Below are 13710 nucleotides of genomic sequence, written 5' to 3' on the forward strand. Positions count from 1 at the left end.
GGCCTTGCACTGGACTAAATCAGTGAACTTCTCAAATCGCTATGCTCCTGTTCACCTACTAAGCTCCTCTGATTCTGACAATTTTGTTTTTGGGTTATGGGTAACACGGCCTTCAGCTGTACAGCACCCAGACTTTGGAAAGACCTCCTGTAATTAATTAGATCATCTGACTCAATTCATTGGTTTATTAAAGAACTTAAATTAAAAGCCTTCCTGAACAGATGAGTTTTAACATTCCGACACTTCTTTCATCTCTTTTCAGATGCTCAGGATAATTTGTGTGTGTGTTGTATCAAAAATTCTGTTATTTGTTCAGGCATTTCTTTTAGTAATGAATTTAGTATTTTACTCTTTTTTTCCTTTTATTCTATGTAATGCTTTGTGTATCCGGTATTTAGCTATTCAGTGTTCTATGCAGAAAATATTTGTATCCAATGTTACATATACCCTACTGTTTAATAAGCACCTTGGGAATGGGAAAGGGGACACAGAAATTAAATGTATTATTATTATTAGTATGCACCACAACTTCCAATCCATAGTTTTTATATTGTCACATCTGGATTGCTGCAACTCACTACTAACAGCGCCGGTGACCTGCTTTTATCCTGTCCTATAGTGAAGTTTCTGCACAAATGGAATAAAACTTCATCTCCTACCTTGATGGTTTAGCCAAAGAATTTTTTTTTCTTTTCTTTTTTTAAATAAAAAAAAAATACAATCGACCACTCTGCTGATACTCTGAAGAATGTATGCAAATGACAAAGAATTATCATATTTTGTTAAGTGTTATTTTATTAGATATGATGTTACAGGCGATTTGGATCCCATGGTTCTTTTTTCTTTTTGCTGTCTTTAACATAACTTTTGTGATTTCTTAAATTTTATTAGTAATATAATTGATTGTCATTTTATTTTCAAGATTTTTTTAACCTTGAATGAAATATAATTGTCATTTCTGTGGAATTGTATTTTTTGTGGTTTTATATACAATTTCTGTTTATGAATCTATTACTTTGGTGATACTGTATTCAACTAATACTTCCTGTGTCAATAATACAGATAACATGGATGAATGTGTATTATATTCACAATATCATAAGAAAATGCATTATCTTTTAATTCAGAATTAAACTTTTTAGCGTTCTACTGTGTGAAAGTGCATTCATAGATTCAGCATATTGAGGATATTGAAGTGCCCAGGATAGTGTTATGTTTCCTTATTCTTTTTACTCGTCCACAAATGTCTTAATTCTAATTCTAAGGAAGGTATCTCTGCTCACTGCAGATGGTTTTACTCTCTTAGTCATATCTCAATAGAATTTTGGGCACACCAGAGCAGTTTCCCCTAATGGTATGTCAGGCAGATTGAATTTGAATTTGTACCTCCAAATTCAAGGTTATGATTCTCTTGTTCAAAAAAGATGCATGTTTTCTGCAACAGAAGGGTTAGGGTTACCCCAGAAGGATAGTGTAAGTACATCAGAGTGTGGACCATAAATAAGATTTACAATAAATGTGAGGCAGACCAACAAACTGGTCATTAACAAATGTACTACAGGCATTGAACAGGACAATGTTGGTTACATCTAAGCAAAGACATGAAGCACTTGATTTACCCATGAATCTATATCTGAATATTACCTATGGTCATGCCCCTTGTATAGTGTGCTTCAAGGATTACAGCAACAAAACCTAATTCCTTCAACCTATTAATATATTGATAGAAGCTATTTGAGATTCTGCATATAATAGAAAATTAGAAATTCAAATATTTACTTACCAAATATTTATTCCGATGATCCACGCCAGTGATATGCAAAATTATTTTATTTTTTGACAGAACATTACACAATGTGCAGAAATACGCGGGACGCACATTGTCTGAAGTCGAACGAAACCGTACAATATGATTTAGACCTGTTGATTAGAATAATACAATTTTGTTTCAAAAGATTATCTGTGCAGATCAGTGAACACATTTAATCCTATTGTTTTAGGCATAAGGTTATCAAAGTGGACACACAATGTTTTTAATACAAAGCAAGCTGGTGACCGTATATACTCACGTTTAAGATCTCCTGTGGATAAGTCGGGGCTTGATTTTACCGTATAATTTCCAGTATTTTATAATGTCTGTCGTATAAGTCGATTGCTGAAAACTCACGCTATTGGTCCAAGAGGTTATGATATGCTAATGCCCACCTGAGAGAGTAACCATGGAGCACACTGCCTTTTTTCTATGTATTGTGCCTACGTGACCACACGGTAATACCCAAACTATTCCGAAGCGACGTTTGCACCGTTTTGTGTTTTTTGTATCTCACACCCTCATACACCTTTATCGTAAGAGCATCCCTTATCTACTATGGAGCGTTCGATCAAAAGAAAATATGAAGCTGGTTTTAAATTAAAAGTCGTTGAAGTGGCGAAAAAAATTGGTAACTGCGTTGCAGCAACAAAATTCGATGTGTCTGAGAAACTGGTGTGAGACTGGAGGGTGCAAGAAGATGTATAAAAAAAAAAAAAAAATTTTAAGGTCGCATTTTTGAGCGGATGTATAGGTTGGGGTCTGAGTTTATGATCGATTTTTTGGGTTTCAAGACCAGACTTATACGTAAGTATATACGGTAATTTGCATACAATACACAATTAATACCGCAGTTCATACATTTTTTTTCCCCAAGGTTTTTATCCAAGTTCAAATGAGTTACCAGAAATTTAACAAATATATATGATGTTTTATTTATCTTAACTTTTACTTGCCTGTGAATGCTTGAAACAGAACAGAACTAATCATGCTTTTGTAAAATATAGCTATTAAAATTATGCAAATCTAATTAACTATTAAGCAATTCAAGGCAAAAGAAATGTGATCAAGAGCAGGAGACAATTCCTAGAAGGAAACCAAGACCAGGAAAGATATTAGCTGTAGGATCTGGTGAATCTAACATTGTCTTAATAAAATGGTCCTAAATTGCCACCTCATAGATTGTTTTCATAAGTGGAGTGACCAGGTTATAGAATGATTGGAAGTGGTGCACTCCTACATCAAGGTGATTTGGGATAATGATGAATAAGCAGCTGACAGCAATGATACAGTGAACTCCATCATTTAAAAGGCAGTGTGGCACAGTGGTTAAGGATTTGGACTTCAGCCTGGACGTTGTGGGTTAAAATTCCACTATTGATACTGTGTGACCATACGCAAGTCACTTCACCTGTGTGTTTTCCAGTTGGAAAAACAAAAGAAACTTAACCAATTGTATATTAAATTTTGTAAGTCACCTTGGATAAAAGCGTCAGTGAAATAAGTAATTAAAAACTGTACCTGACCACTGAATAGTCTGCAGCATAACTTCTATTAACTGGGAACTTTGTGCACTCTGAATTGATACTCAGTTCTTTAGCAATTCCTTTCGTATATGAGGACACAATTATTGTGACTGTTCATTCTAATTACTCTGATACTCTTGAAGGAATACCACATTTTATGTGGCATGCAAACGTTAGGGCACCCTTGCTTAAAATACTGTGAATAGTTAAGTGAGCAGAAGATGAACTGATTTCTTCAATAATTTAAGTAAAATTACATTTTCATTTCCATCAATCACAGGTACAAAAAAACAACACTGAAAAGGACATGAGGCGAAGGTTTGGGCACCAGACATGGTCAGTACTTACTAGCATCCCCTATAGCAAGTATAAAAGCTTGTAAATGCTTTTTTGTAGCCACTTAAGGGTCTTTCATTTCTTACTTGGGATAATTTCACCCATTTATCCTTGCAAAAGGCTTCTAATTTTGCAAGGTTCTTGGGCTGGTGTGCATGCACTGATCTTTTGAGATCTACTCACAGATTTTAAATGATGTTTAGATCGGAGGTTGCGAGGGCCATAGCAAATCCGTTAGCTTGTGCCTTTTGAGGTATCCCATTGTACATTCTGAAGTGTGTTTCAGATCATTATCGTATTGTAGGACCTACATTCTAACTTCAACTTATTTACCGATGGTGTGATGTTTGCGTCCAGAATTTGCTGGTATTTATTTGAATCCATTCTTCCATCTACCAATGACGTTTCCTGGGTCACTGGCTGCCATACAAGTCCAAAGCACGATCGATCCACCTCAATGCTCAATAGTGGAGACGTGTTTTTTCCCTGGAATACGGCACCCTTTTTTCTCCAGACATACCTTTGAACATTGTACCTTTGAACATTGTAGCCAAAAAGTTATATTTTGACTTCATCAGTCCACAGGAGTGTCTTCCAAAATGCTTCAGGCTTGTTTAGATGTTCATTTGCAAACTGCAGGTGCCGAATTTTGCAGCTAGGATGCGGGAAAGTTTTTCTTCTGCTGGCTCTACCGTGAAGGCCGTATTTGTTCAAGTGTTGCCATACAGTAGAACAGTGCAGTACCACTCCAGAGCCTGCTAAATCTTCCTAAAGGCCTCTTGCAGTGAAATGGGGGTTTTTATTTGCTTTTCTAGCAATCCAACATCTTCCAGACCTCAGCTTGACCTCCACCTTTCCAGTTTACTTTCATTTCTTAATAACATTATGAACTGGGGCGGAGTGGTGGCTCTGAGGCTAAGGATCTGTGCTGGTATCCCGAAGGTTGCCGGTTCAAATCCCTGTCACTGCCAAAAGAGATCCTACTCCACTGGGCCCTTGAGCAAGGCCCTTAACCTGTAATTGCTCCAGGGGCGCTGTACAATGGCTGACCCTGCGCTCTGACCCCAAGGGGTATGCGAAAACGAACAAATTCCTAATACAAGAAATTGTATAAGGCGAAATAAAGAACAAAAACAAAACAAAAAAAAAAAAAAAAACAAAACTAAGGAAACAACTACCTGAAAACGCTTGGCTATCTTCTTGTAGACTACTCCTGTTTTGTGAGCATCAATTATTTTATTTTTCAGAGTGCTAAGCAGCTGCTTAGAGGAGTCCATGGCTGTTGATTGTTTAGACAAGGTTTGAGAGAGTCAGAAATTTACACAGCATTGCATTTTTAATCACCTGGGGTTTCCTAAAGATGACTGAAGAAGCCATAGCCCTAACAGGCTAATTAAAGTTAGAGACTTTTGTAAACGTTATCCGAGACCTCAAATATATTGGGGTATCCAAACTTTTGCATGGTGCTCCATTTTCCTTTTTTCACTATACAATTGTATAGAACAAAAAATATGCAACTCTTGCATGAAATGCTGAAAAGAAATGCGTCATCTTTAACTTTATGCCTTTTGGTGATTAGTTCATCTTCTGTTCAGTTAACTATTCACAGTAACAGACATTTTAAGCAAGGGTGCACAAACTTTTGCATGCCACTGTGTATATATATTTTCATACACATATACTGTACATACAGTTGCTGATGGCTGGGACAATGAGCCATAAAGCTTACATAATAAGCTCACTGTGATCAGTGTATTCTTTAAATGTTACATTTAAAATGTAAAATGTTGCAGTCCCATAATCTAATTAGAAATTATTTTTTCATATATCCTTCCTTACTATTATCATTATGTTACATTGCTTTCTTCTGCTTCTATTATACGGTGTAATAATGAAACAAAGCAAAAATGTATCAGTCTCTGAGAAAATAATTTTTTGGGCTCTGCCAATAGAAATGCTGATAAGGTAATTTGTTCCCGATATATTTTCTAGCAGGGGAAACCAGGGGTTGTGTGTGAAGCTCATACTTGAACACTGATTGGTTTATTGTACCAAAGCAGCATTGTCTTAAAGTTAACTAAAGTGTTACCACACACTGCCATTTGAGTCCTCACAACAACTGAACCCCAGAGACCAAGGAGCACCACAGCTACTTTCCTGCTCAATTTTTGGACTTGAGAATTTCAACCCTTTGTCACTTGCCACTCTCAAACATCTGTAGGCTCCAATAGCATATGGAGAAGACAACAGCCAGAACACCTTAATGAACTGCTGCATTCATCTTTGTCAGCTTTTACCAGGGTTCTCTTTACAAGTCCTATATGCAAAGACTGTTTAATTAAAGATACAAATAAAACCATTATTTGTGTCATGCTTATTTTGTGTTATTGTTGTAGTTATTTTGTCCCCATTGTGGCTTTGAGGCGGCACTGTAAAAGGAAACACTTGTCATTAGTTCATTGAACCTTGTCAATCTGTGGCGCTACCACTCCCTGCTATAAACACTTACACTGTTCTCACGATGAAAATAATCTTTAAGCCTTTAGGACTCATCAATACATATAAGATCCATTATACTATTCTCATTACTTCAAGTGTGGACATTTTATTAAGTAAATCATGCTATGCAAGTGAGGCACAATAAGAATTGGAGTGCTATATAACGTGCATCACACCATAAAAATAAAAATTGTAATGGACAGCCAGTAAGTCATACAAATAAAAAAAAATAAAATAAGAGAATAAGTTTAATAATATACCAATGTACTTGCACTGGACATAACTTGTAATTGGAAGAACTCGTTAAACTTGCACAATGTTTAATTATTATTCAAAGCAGAGTAGAGCACCTTTTTTTTTTTTTCTTAACACTGCCTTTGAATAGATTTTACATTTTGGTTCACTTCGGCGCAGAAAATGAAGCATGAATTAAAGTGAATACTGCTTAGAAATTACATTGATGTTGCTTTATGCAACAGAATTAACAATTGAAAAATAATGTACAAACAAGATTATATACTTTTAGCATACTGAAGCAGCTCAGGAAACAGACCCGTCTCCCTTCCAGTTTACTTTCTACACAACAGGCTTTCAGCACAATACCAGTGCTTGCAATCTACAGAAATTTTCATATGATTTGTCTATCATAGGCTGCATTAATAATGGAGACAAGCCAGAGTATAGGAAGGTTGTGGTAAACTTGGTCTTGTAGTGAAGGGACAACAACCTGCAACTCAACATCGGCAAGACAAAAGAGCTGGTGGTGGACTTCCAGCATGCCAAGAAGTCAAGCTCACTTACCGATAATTGGTTCGCTACGCTGTGAGTTTTTTAAATATTCATATACTATATTGTGAAACTTCTTGTCTGATTTTTTCGTTACACCTGAAAGAAAAAAAAAGGCACAACGTATTATATTTGTGCTATAATATATTTAGCAAAATTTAATTTACAAATGTGGTGTTCTACACTGCAGTCTCCAGGGGAAGCAACCTAAGCTCAGAAGAGCACAATATCTGAATTTATCAAGAAAGCCTGCTTTATTACACAACGAACCCTGGACATACTGGAACCTGTTGGATGGTGATGGCAAAATTGGATGCCATCATGAAAAATCCCCTCTATGAGGCACTACCTAGGAGCACTTTTAGCCACAGGCTTGTTCCGCCACAGTGTGCAAAGAAGTGCCTCTGGGGGTCTTTTCTGCCCACTGCTATCAGGCAATTCAAAGCTTCCTCTGATGTATTTTACATTTATTTTTATTTATTTATTGATTGCCAATATTATTTGTCCTATGAGTCCGTATCCTTGCTTTTTTTATGTTTCTAGTGCTGTATGTATCTAAATTTCCCTATGGGTTTAATAAAATTTTTCTACTCTAATATAATCCTGCCACATTTAGCAGTGCAACCGTATGAAAAGCTGTCCCAAGAACGGACTAGCATATAACCAATGAAAAGTGGGCCAGCTCATTTGCTGAGCACTGAGCCAAGTATTGTATGAATATCAAGTGAAGAAATAGAAAATGTGACATAACAGAGATGGGGAGAAAACATATAAATAGTCAAGTTTACTTAACAACAACATGTTCATTATGCTGCAAAATGTTTTACAAATCCATATACTGTATTTTGAACCTGCTTGTCTGATGTTTTCATTACACCTAAGAAAAATGGCACAATGTACTATATTTGTGCTAATATATTTAGCAAAAAATTACTATCATTTACAAAAATAGTTTCAGTGTAGATACTTAAGAAATATAATAAACACTAAACTAAATTTGATTTTTATTTGTTTTTAGCTGTATAAAATGCAAGAAATAAATAATCAAGCTCACTTACCAATGACTGGTTTGGAACCCTCTAGATCGGTCACAGATTTACTTAGTGGATTCTGAACTTGCTTATCTGTTTCTTCTATCAGTTCTGAAAAAAGCATGATGTACTATGATTTATTAAGTGCAAGTTTTTTTTTCAGTCATTTACCCAAAAAAAAATAAAATAAATAAAATTCAAAAATAAAAAATACCTACATAAAATTTGACTGGTGAGTATATTGAAAAAAATTAAAATAGAACCAGAATTATTATCAGAGTTTAGAGATTACCGTGTACTTGTATTAAGGACAATTAATTTAGTCCATGAATTAGATGTCAAAAAACAAACCTCTGAATATGTATTACCCGCAGAGAGAGTGAGATAGTTACAATTTTAAATTACACAAAACTTAATCATCATAGAAAAAAAATTAATTCAAAATAATTGTTTACATGTATTACTAATTTTGACTAGTAAAACATGCAACACAGAATATTAATAAAACTCCATACTAGATGTCTGCTTATCTGTTCATCCCTTTTTTTACAATTACATATTTACATATGAACTAACACCACCCCTCCCATCTTACTCAATATCACTTTTAAATTGTGGTGCTCAATCACTAGTGCTGAAGCAGGTTAACATCTCAGGCATGAAAGAGAGAAAAAATAAAAAAGTACCAATGTAATTAAGATTCCTGTTCCTTCTTATTATTCATCTATTCCCTTTCTATCCTACTCATCTAGTTCAAAGTTAGAGAAAAAGGCTATCTATTCATCAAAAGTGGGTACAAAGTGGGAATGTACCCTGGACAGAATACCAGACCACTGCATGTCAAAGACAAACACACACACACATTCTCATTCATACTGGGATGAATTATAGTAGCCAATCAACCTAATATGTGGGAAGAAAACATATTCAACTATAAATATTATTAAAGGTGAGATATTTCTCTAAATCTAATGTATCAATAAATATACAATTGTTTAATTTATTAAACATCCTTCAAAAAAATTAAATTAATTAAAAAAAAATTAAATTAAAAAATTTTTTATGACTGAACATTTTCTGAAAAACAAATGATGTGCCTGTGATTGCACTATATTATACCATAAAAAAAGAAAGAAAACTTCACTTTATAATCAATGCATTTTTAAATTGATTTGCACTGCAGCTTTTCCTAAACAGATACATCTGCTAATGGCAAAATCTAAAAAAAAAAAATAAAAATTATTTCTGGTATAGTTATTGTATTTATTGCCAATGAACACGGATTGCTATTTTTTGCTGATATGGTACTCCCATTCATTACCAAGTAAATAATACCTACTACAGCAATCACAAATTTAGGTATCAAGATGTATTAAAATTTTAAAGGAATTACCCAACTAAAAATTGTATTCTTTTTAACATGTTACTGAACCAATGCAGCTTGTAGTGATGACCAAAAAAAATTTTTAATGTAATTTTTCATGACAGCAGAGATAAAAGTTTCTGATATAACTCATATGCATGGTTACCAATACTGGACAACAGCAAACAATACCAAAAATGCACATGAAAAAAACTTGCATCTCTCATGTTGCATAATATACACATCATGCCACCCATCTGTATGCTTTCAAAGTTTGAAACGCATGTATTTTTACTAAAATATTGTTACATAAACCACCTTTGTAAAATGCTCTAATGAGCGAAAAGGGAAAGTACTCAGGTGCAACCAAGCTACTGAATTGTAGATCCGCTTTTCATTGTTAAATTTATATTCATATCTACAACTGAGGTACCTGTGGTGGGTTGGCACCCTGCCTGGGATTGGTTCCTGCCTTGTGCCCTGTGTTGGCTGGGATTGGCTCCAGCAGACCCCGTGACCCTGTATTCGGATTCAGCGGGTTGGAAGATGGATGGACAACTGGGGTACCTTGGGATTACCGTATATAGCAGCAATCTGTGAAACTGCATGGAAAAACTGGCCTTCTGCTTGTTGAAGCATCTGATATACAGAAGTACAAGGCATATTCACATTCTGATAATGCTTTCACTCATTTTTCTTTTACTTTTTACGTGTAGTTTTAACAGTCTCTCAGTGCACACTTTTTTGATATTATGTGTAGTGCAATGTTAGCTAAAAGAATAAGCTGCCACTCAGCAAGACTCCTGACCAATGGGGGGGGGTTTGGGAATTGGTCAGTTTTTCGCGTCTTCAATTCAAATTCCTGGGCATATATGAGCAGGTTCTGTTTTTGTTAACAACGGGGTTTACTGGAAGTGGTTTACTTAACTATATTTTAGTAAAACTGTGTGTGTTTAGGACGTTGTGAACATTCAACTGGATGACTTAACACAGATTATGCTAAAAAAATTATGCAAGATTTTTTTCCATTGACTTTTTGATATTGTTTGCTGTTGTACAGTGTTGGTCACCACAGAAACTTATTATATTAAACATTTTATTTGTGGAGTATATGATCCATCCCAAAGCAAACTTTTACCTAATCGGGTAAAAGGATGGCCTACTGGTATGCTTAAACAAGTACTACAAAATCAAGAAAGAATAGCGCAATATTAACAAGTTGTCTGTTCTTTGTTCACCCTAACACCCTCTTCAGCAGACTGAAGGACTTCCGAAAGTTGTAAGCAGTTTGGAAAACGCTTAACCTGTACAAAACTAGAAATTTTTCATATACTTACTCTCAGCATTAATTTTTCTCATTCGCTGCTCCACAGGATGATGGAAAAATCAACCCAAAAAAATTTGTAGAACAATGGTACAGTATTAGATACAAAATTGAGGCACATTATTTAACAAGATTTTATTACAAATAAAAAGACAAAACCAATCAATCTATGAGGAACAAGTATAATATGCTTAAAAAACAACTTTCAAGAATTTTAAAGGTCTATTATTAAGCCAGCTTTTAAACTGCCATATGGATTTTTAGGCCATTAAATAATGAGGTTCTGATAGGTTGAAACATATTATACAATCATTATAACATTTGGGCTTGGTTAAAGTAATTTTTACTTTTATGATCTAATAAATAAAATATATGAGGAAAGATATTTAACAGGACTTTCAGTCCACTCATCTTATCTTTTTTTATTTAGTAACAAAAAAAAAAAAACAAACAAAAAAAAAACAATTTTAAATGTCTTTGTTCTTGATGTGTTCAAAGATACATTAAGACGTCAAAGTACCGAAGATGCTAATTTGAACAACCCTGCAACATTATGAACATATATGACAGCACTGCAAAAAATGCATTTACAAAAACTTTAAATGCGAGTTGTTTTGCTTTTATTCAGCAAAAATATCTGCCAATGAGATAAGCAAAATTCCCTTACTCAATAATTCTTACAATAAGGAAAACAAGGATTTACTATGATGATATGAATAATTTTCACTTTCTTAGATTTCATTTTTTGTACTGTATATGGGTAGTGACGAGAATAAGGAAGGAACCAGCTACAAGGCAAACCTACACACTGATTTCTAACTAATTCCAAGCCAACTGAAACTTAACAATGAACCCAAGATGGGATAAGAAACAGAAGTTCCCTCAGAAAATTGATATAAAAACAAGGAAAACAAGCTACCTATGCACATAGGGAAATCCAGTTTTGATTTGAAGTTAAGCATAAGGACCATAAATTCAGAAATTGGGAAAAAATAAAACAGTAACAATAATAATCAATTCTTAAATGGCTTCAGTATGATATTGAAGTCCTGGGTCTAACAATGCATATGTGCATCCCCCAACAGCTATGTAATTGCAAAAGTGAAAGGAAAAAAACTGCAATTCAGATTTAGTTTGATGTTAAAAATGGGTGATAAATAGAATCCACCTGGATCGTAACTTGCCTTGCATAAATATATGTTGGATGGATGACAAGTTATTGACCCAAACTACATCAAAACTGTTGAACTTTTTAAGTAGCTCAATAAATATATATTTCTTTCATTCTAGGCAATATTTACATTGTCAACTTCTCTTAAGAATTTGGCCATCTTTTTTTTTTATCTCTACACACATTAAATAAAGAAGGAAACTTTCTATCACTTCTGCAACATCTCTAACGTCTGTTTGTTCCTAGCCTTTACAGGCACAGACAAGATTGTTCATAGTTTCATTAGACTCTACATGATGTCAAATCTAATTAAGTGCAGGTTATTTTAAACACCAACAATACTTTCACTGTAGAATTGTAGGCCACATTCTATTCTTTATTTCCCATGATCTACATTTTCACATTTCCAGGACTACAGTTCTTTAAACTTAGAGGTACTATTTATGAAATTTAGAAATAATATGCAACTTCTCATTAATTTACAATTTTCAACAAACAAAGATCTTTCATTACAATAATGAAATAGTTCTGAACATAAAGGTATATTTGCATGGGACATACAGCAGAGTCTTTGTTTAAGGATGAAAGAGATTTCTCCAAGAATGACACAAAATTTACTTTTAGGTACCAGGAAAAATAAAAATAAATAAATAAAAAATACCTTTCTATGCTTGAATCCTAGTAAATGATTCATCAAATCCATTTCAGAACTGCACTTCACATTGCAGTCCTAGAAGAAAAGACAAAAAAATGCACGGCTAAAAATGTTTTCTGAAAGTGTGCCAAAGGAGGAAAGAGTGAAAAAGAACAAAAGAATCCACTCAGAAAAAACATCAGTCAATAGTTTACTGCCATAGGCAAAAATCAACATTACTGGGGAGGACAAATTGTAAACATATATGGTAGTCTGCTGGGCTACTAGCTTTGCGAACCTGGTAGTCCAGGTACTCTTTCTGGTAGCCTAGCTTTATATACAGGGTGGAGGGTTACCTACAACTCTTAACAGCAATGTTTATTCATAAAGGTTTGTTTTACACAAGTACATAGCACTCTTCTACCACAAAATAAACACAATCTGCATCCTGGATGAGACTATTTTAGCAAATAGATGATTTTTAAATGATGTCATGTGTAGGCATTTTCCAAAGTATGCAAAAATATTTTAGCAAAAATTAACTGAAATACTGCATTAATGCTGTATACTTAAGTTTTGTTTTCAGATCTAATTTACAACCCACCAATTAGTTTCTATGTCAAAAACATCATCAATTTGACCTTCACGGTTATTCTTGGGAGCAATATGTCCTTTACAGTGTCAAACTTTTAGCTGGCCACAGTCAATGGTTTAACTGTGTTAATGTTCAATGCAGCTGTATATATAGATCACTAAGAGGGTTCTCATGTTAGTAAAGAATAGGTTGTCAAGCCAGAGAATGTCTGTTCCCACTCTGCAGTTTAATGGCTAACAGTAAGGGACATTTTCACAACCTCCAGTATACCTGTTAGCAGCCCAAAGCAAAAATCAGTTAAAGATGAGCATCTTATTTTTATGAGATTCCTCTCTATGACTGAATAAGGCAAGATATGTTTGTAATGGTGCAAATCCAATCAGATTTCTAAAGGTTAATGTCTATTTCCTAAGGCTGAACACTTGAAAATTTGTGACAGAAGCATTGTTGGAATATTCAAGCCATTACATGTGATCACCAAGCTGCTGAATATCTTAGGTCACTTTCTCAATGGTAGGAGGCCCTCACAGTTGTTTAAAAACATAGTGTACTGAACCAAACAGTGACTCAGAGGAGATCCTCCCCACCTTATCTTAAAATTAATAAATAAACAGACTTTTTCGAATGTTTGTCCC

At 34.4% G+C, this 13710-nt stretch overlaps 1 protein-coding gene across 9 annotated transcripts in view; it reads right to left on the bottom strand.

Moving 5' to 3' along the window:
- LOC114663544 (uncharacterized) overlaps window positions 1–13710 on the bottom strand; it is a 314220-nt gene that overhangs the window by 110966 nt on the left and 189544 nt on the right. For 3 of the 9 annotated variants that reach the window (XM_028817356.2, XM_028817355.2, XM_028817354.2), the window contains exons 2-6: window positions 12508–12576; window positions 10689–10713; window positions 8016–8099; window positions 6973–7056; window positions 1784–1920 (exon numbers count right to left, since the gene is read on the bottom strand). The exons of the other annotated variants lie outside the window; for them this stretch is intronic. In XM_028817356.2, coding sequence (XP_028673189.2) covers window positions 1784–1920; window positions 6973–7056; window positions 8016–8099; window positions 10689–10713; window positions 12508–12576 — 399 coding nt within the window. The remainder of the gene's footprint in view (window positions 1–1783; window positions 1921–6972; window positions 7057–8015; window positions 8100–10688; window positions 10714–12507; window positions 12577–13710) is intronic. 9 annotated transcript variants of the gene reach the window in all.

Source organism: Erpetoichthys calabaricus, chromosome 13, assembly GCF_900747795.2.
Source record: "Erpetoichthys calabaricus chromosome 13, fErpCal1.3, whole genome shotgun sequence".
NCBI classification, from domain to species: Eukaryota; Metazoa; Chordata; class Cladistia; order Polypteriformes; family Polypteridae; genus Erpetoichthys; species Erpetoichthys calabaricus.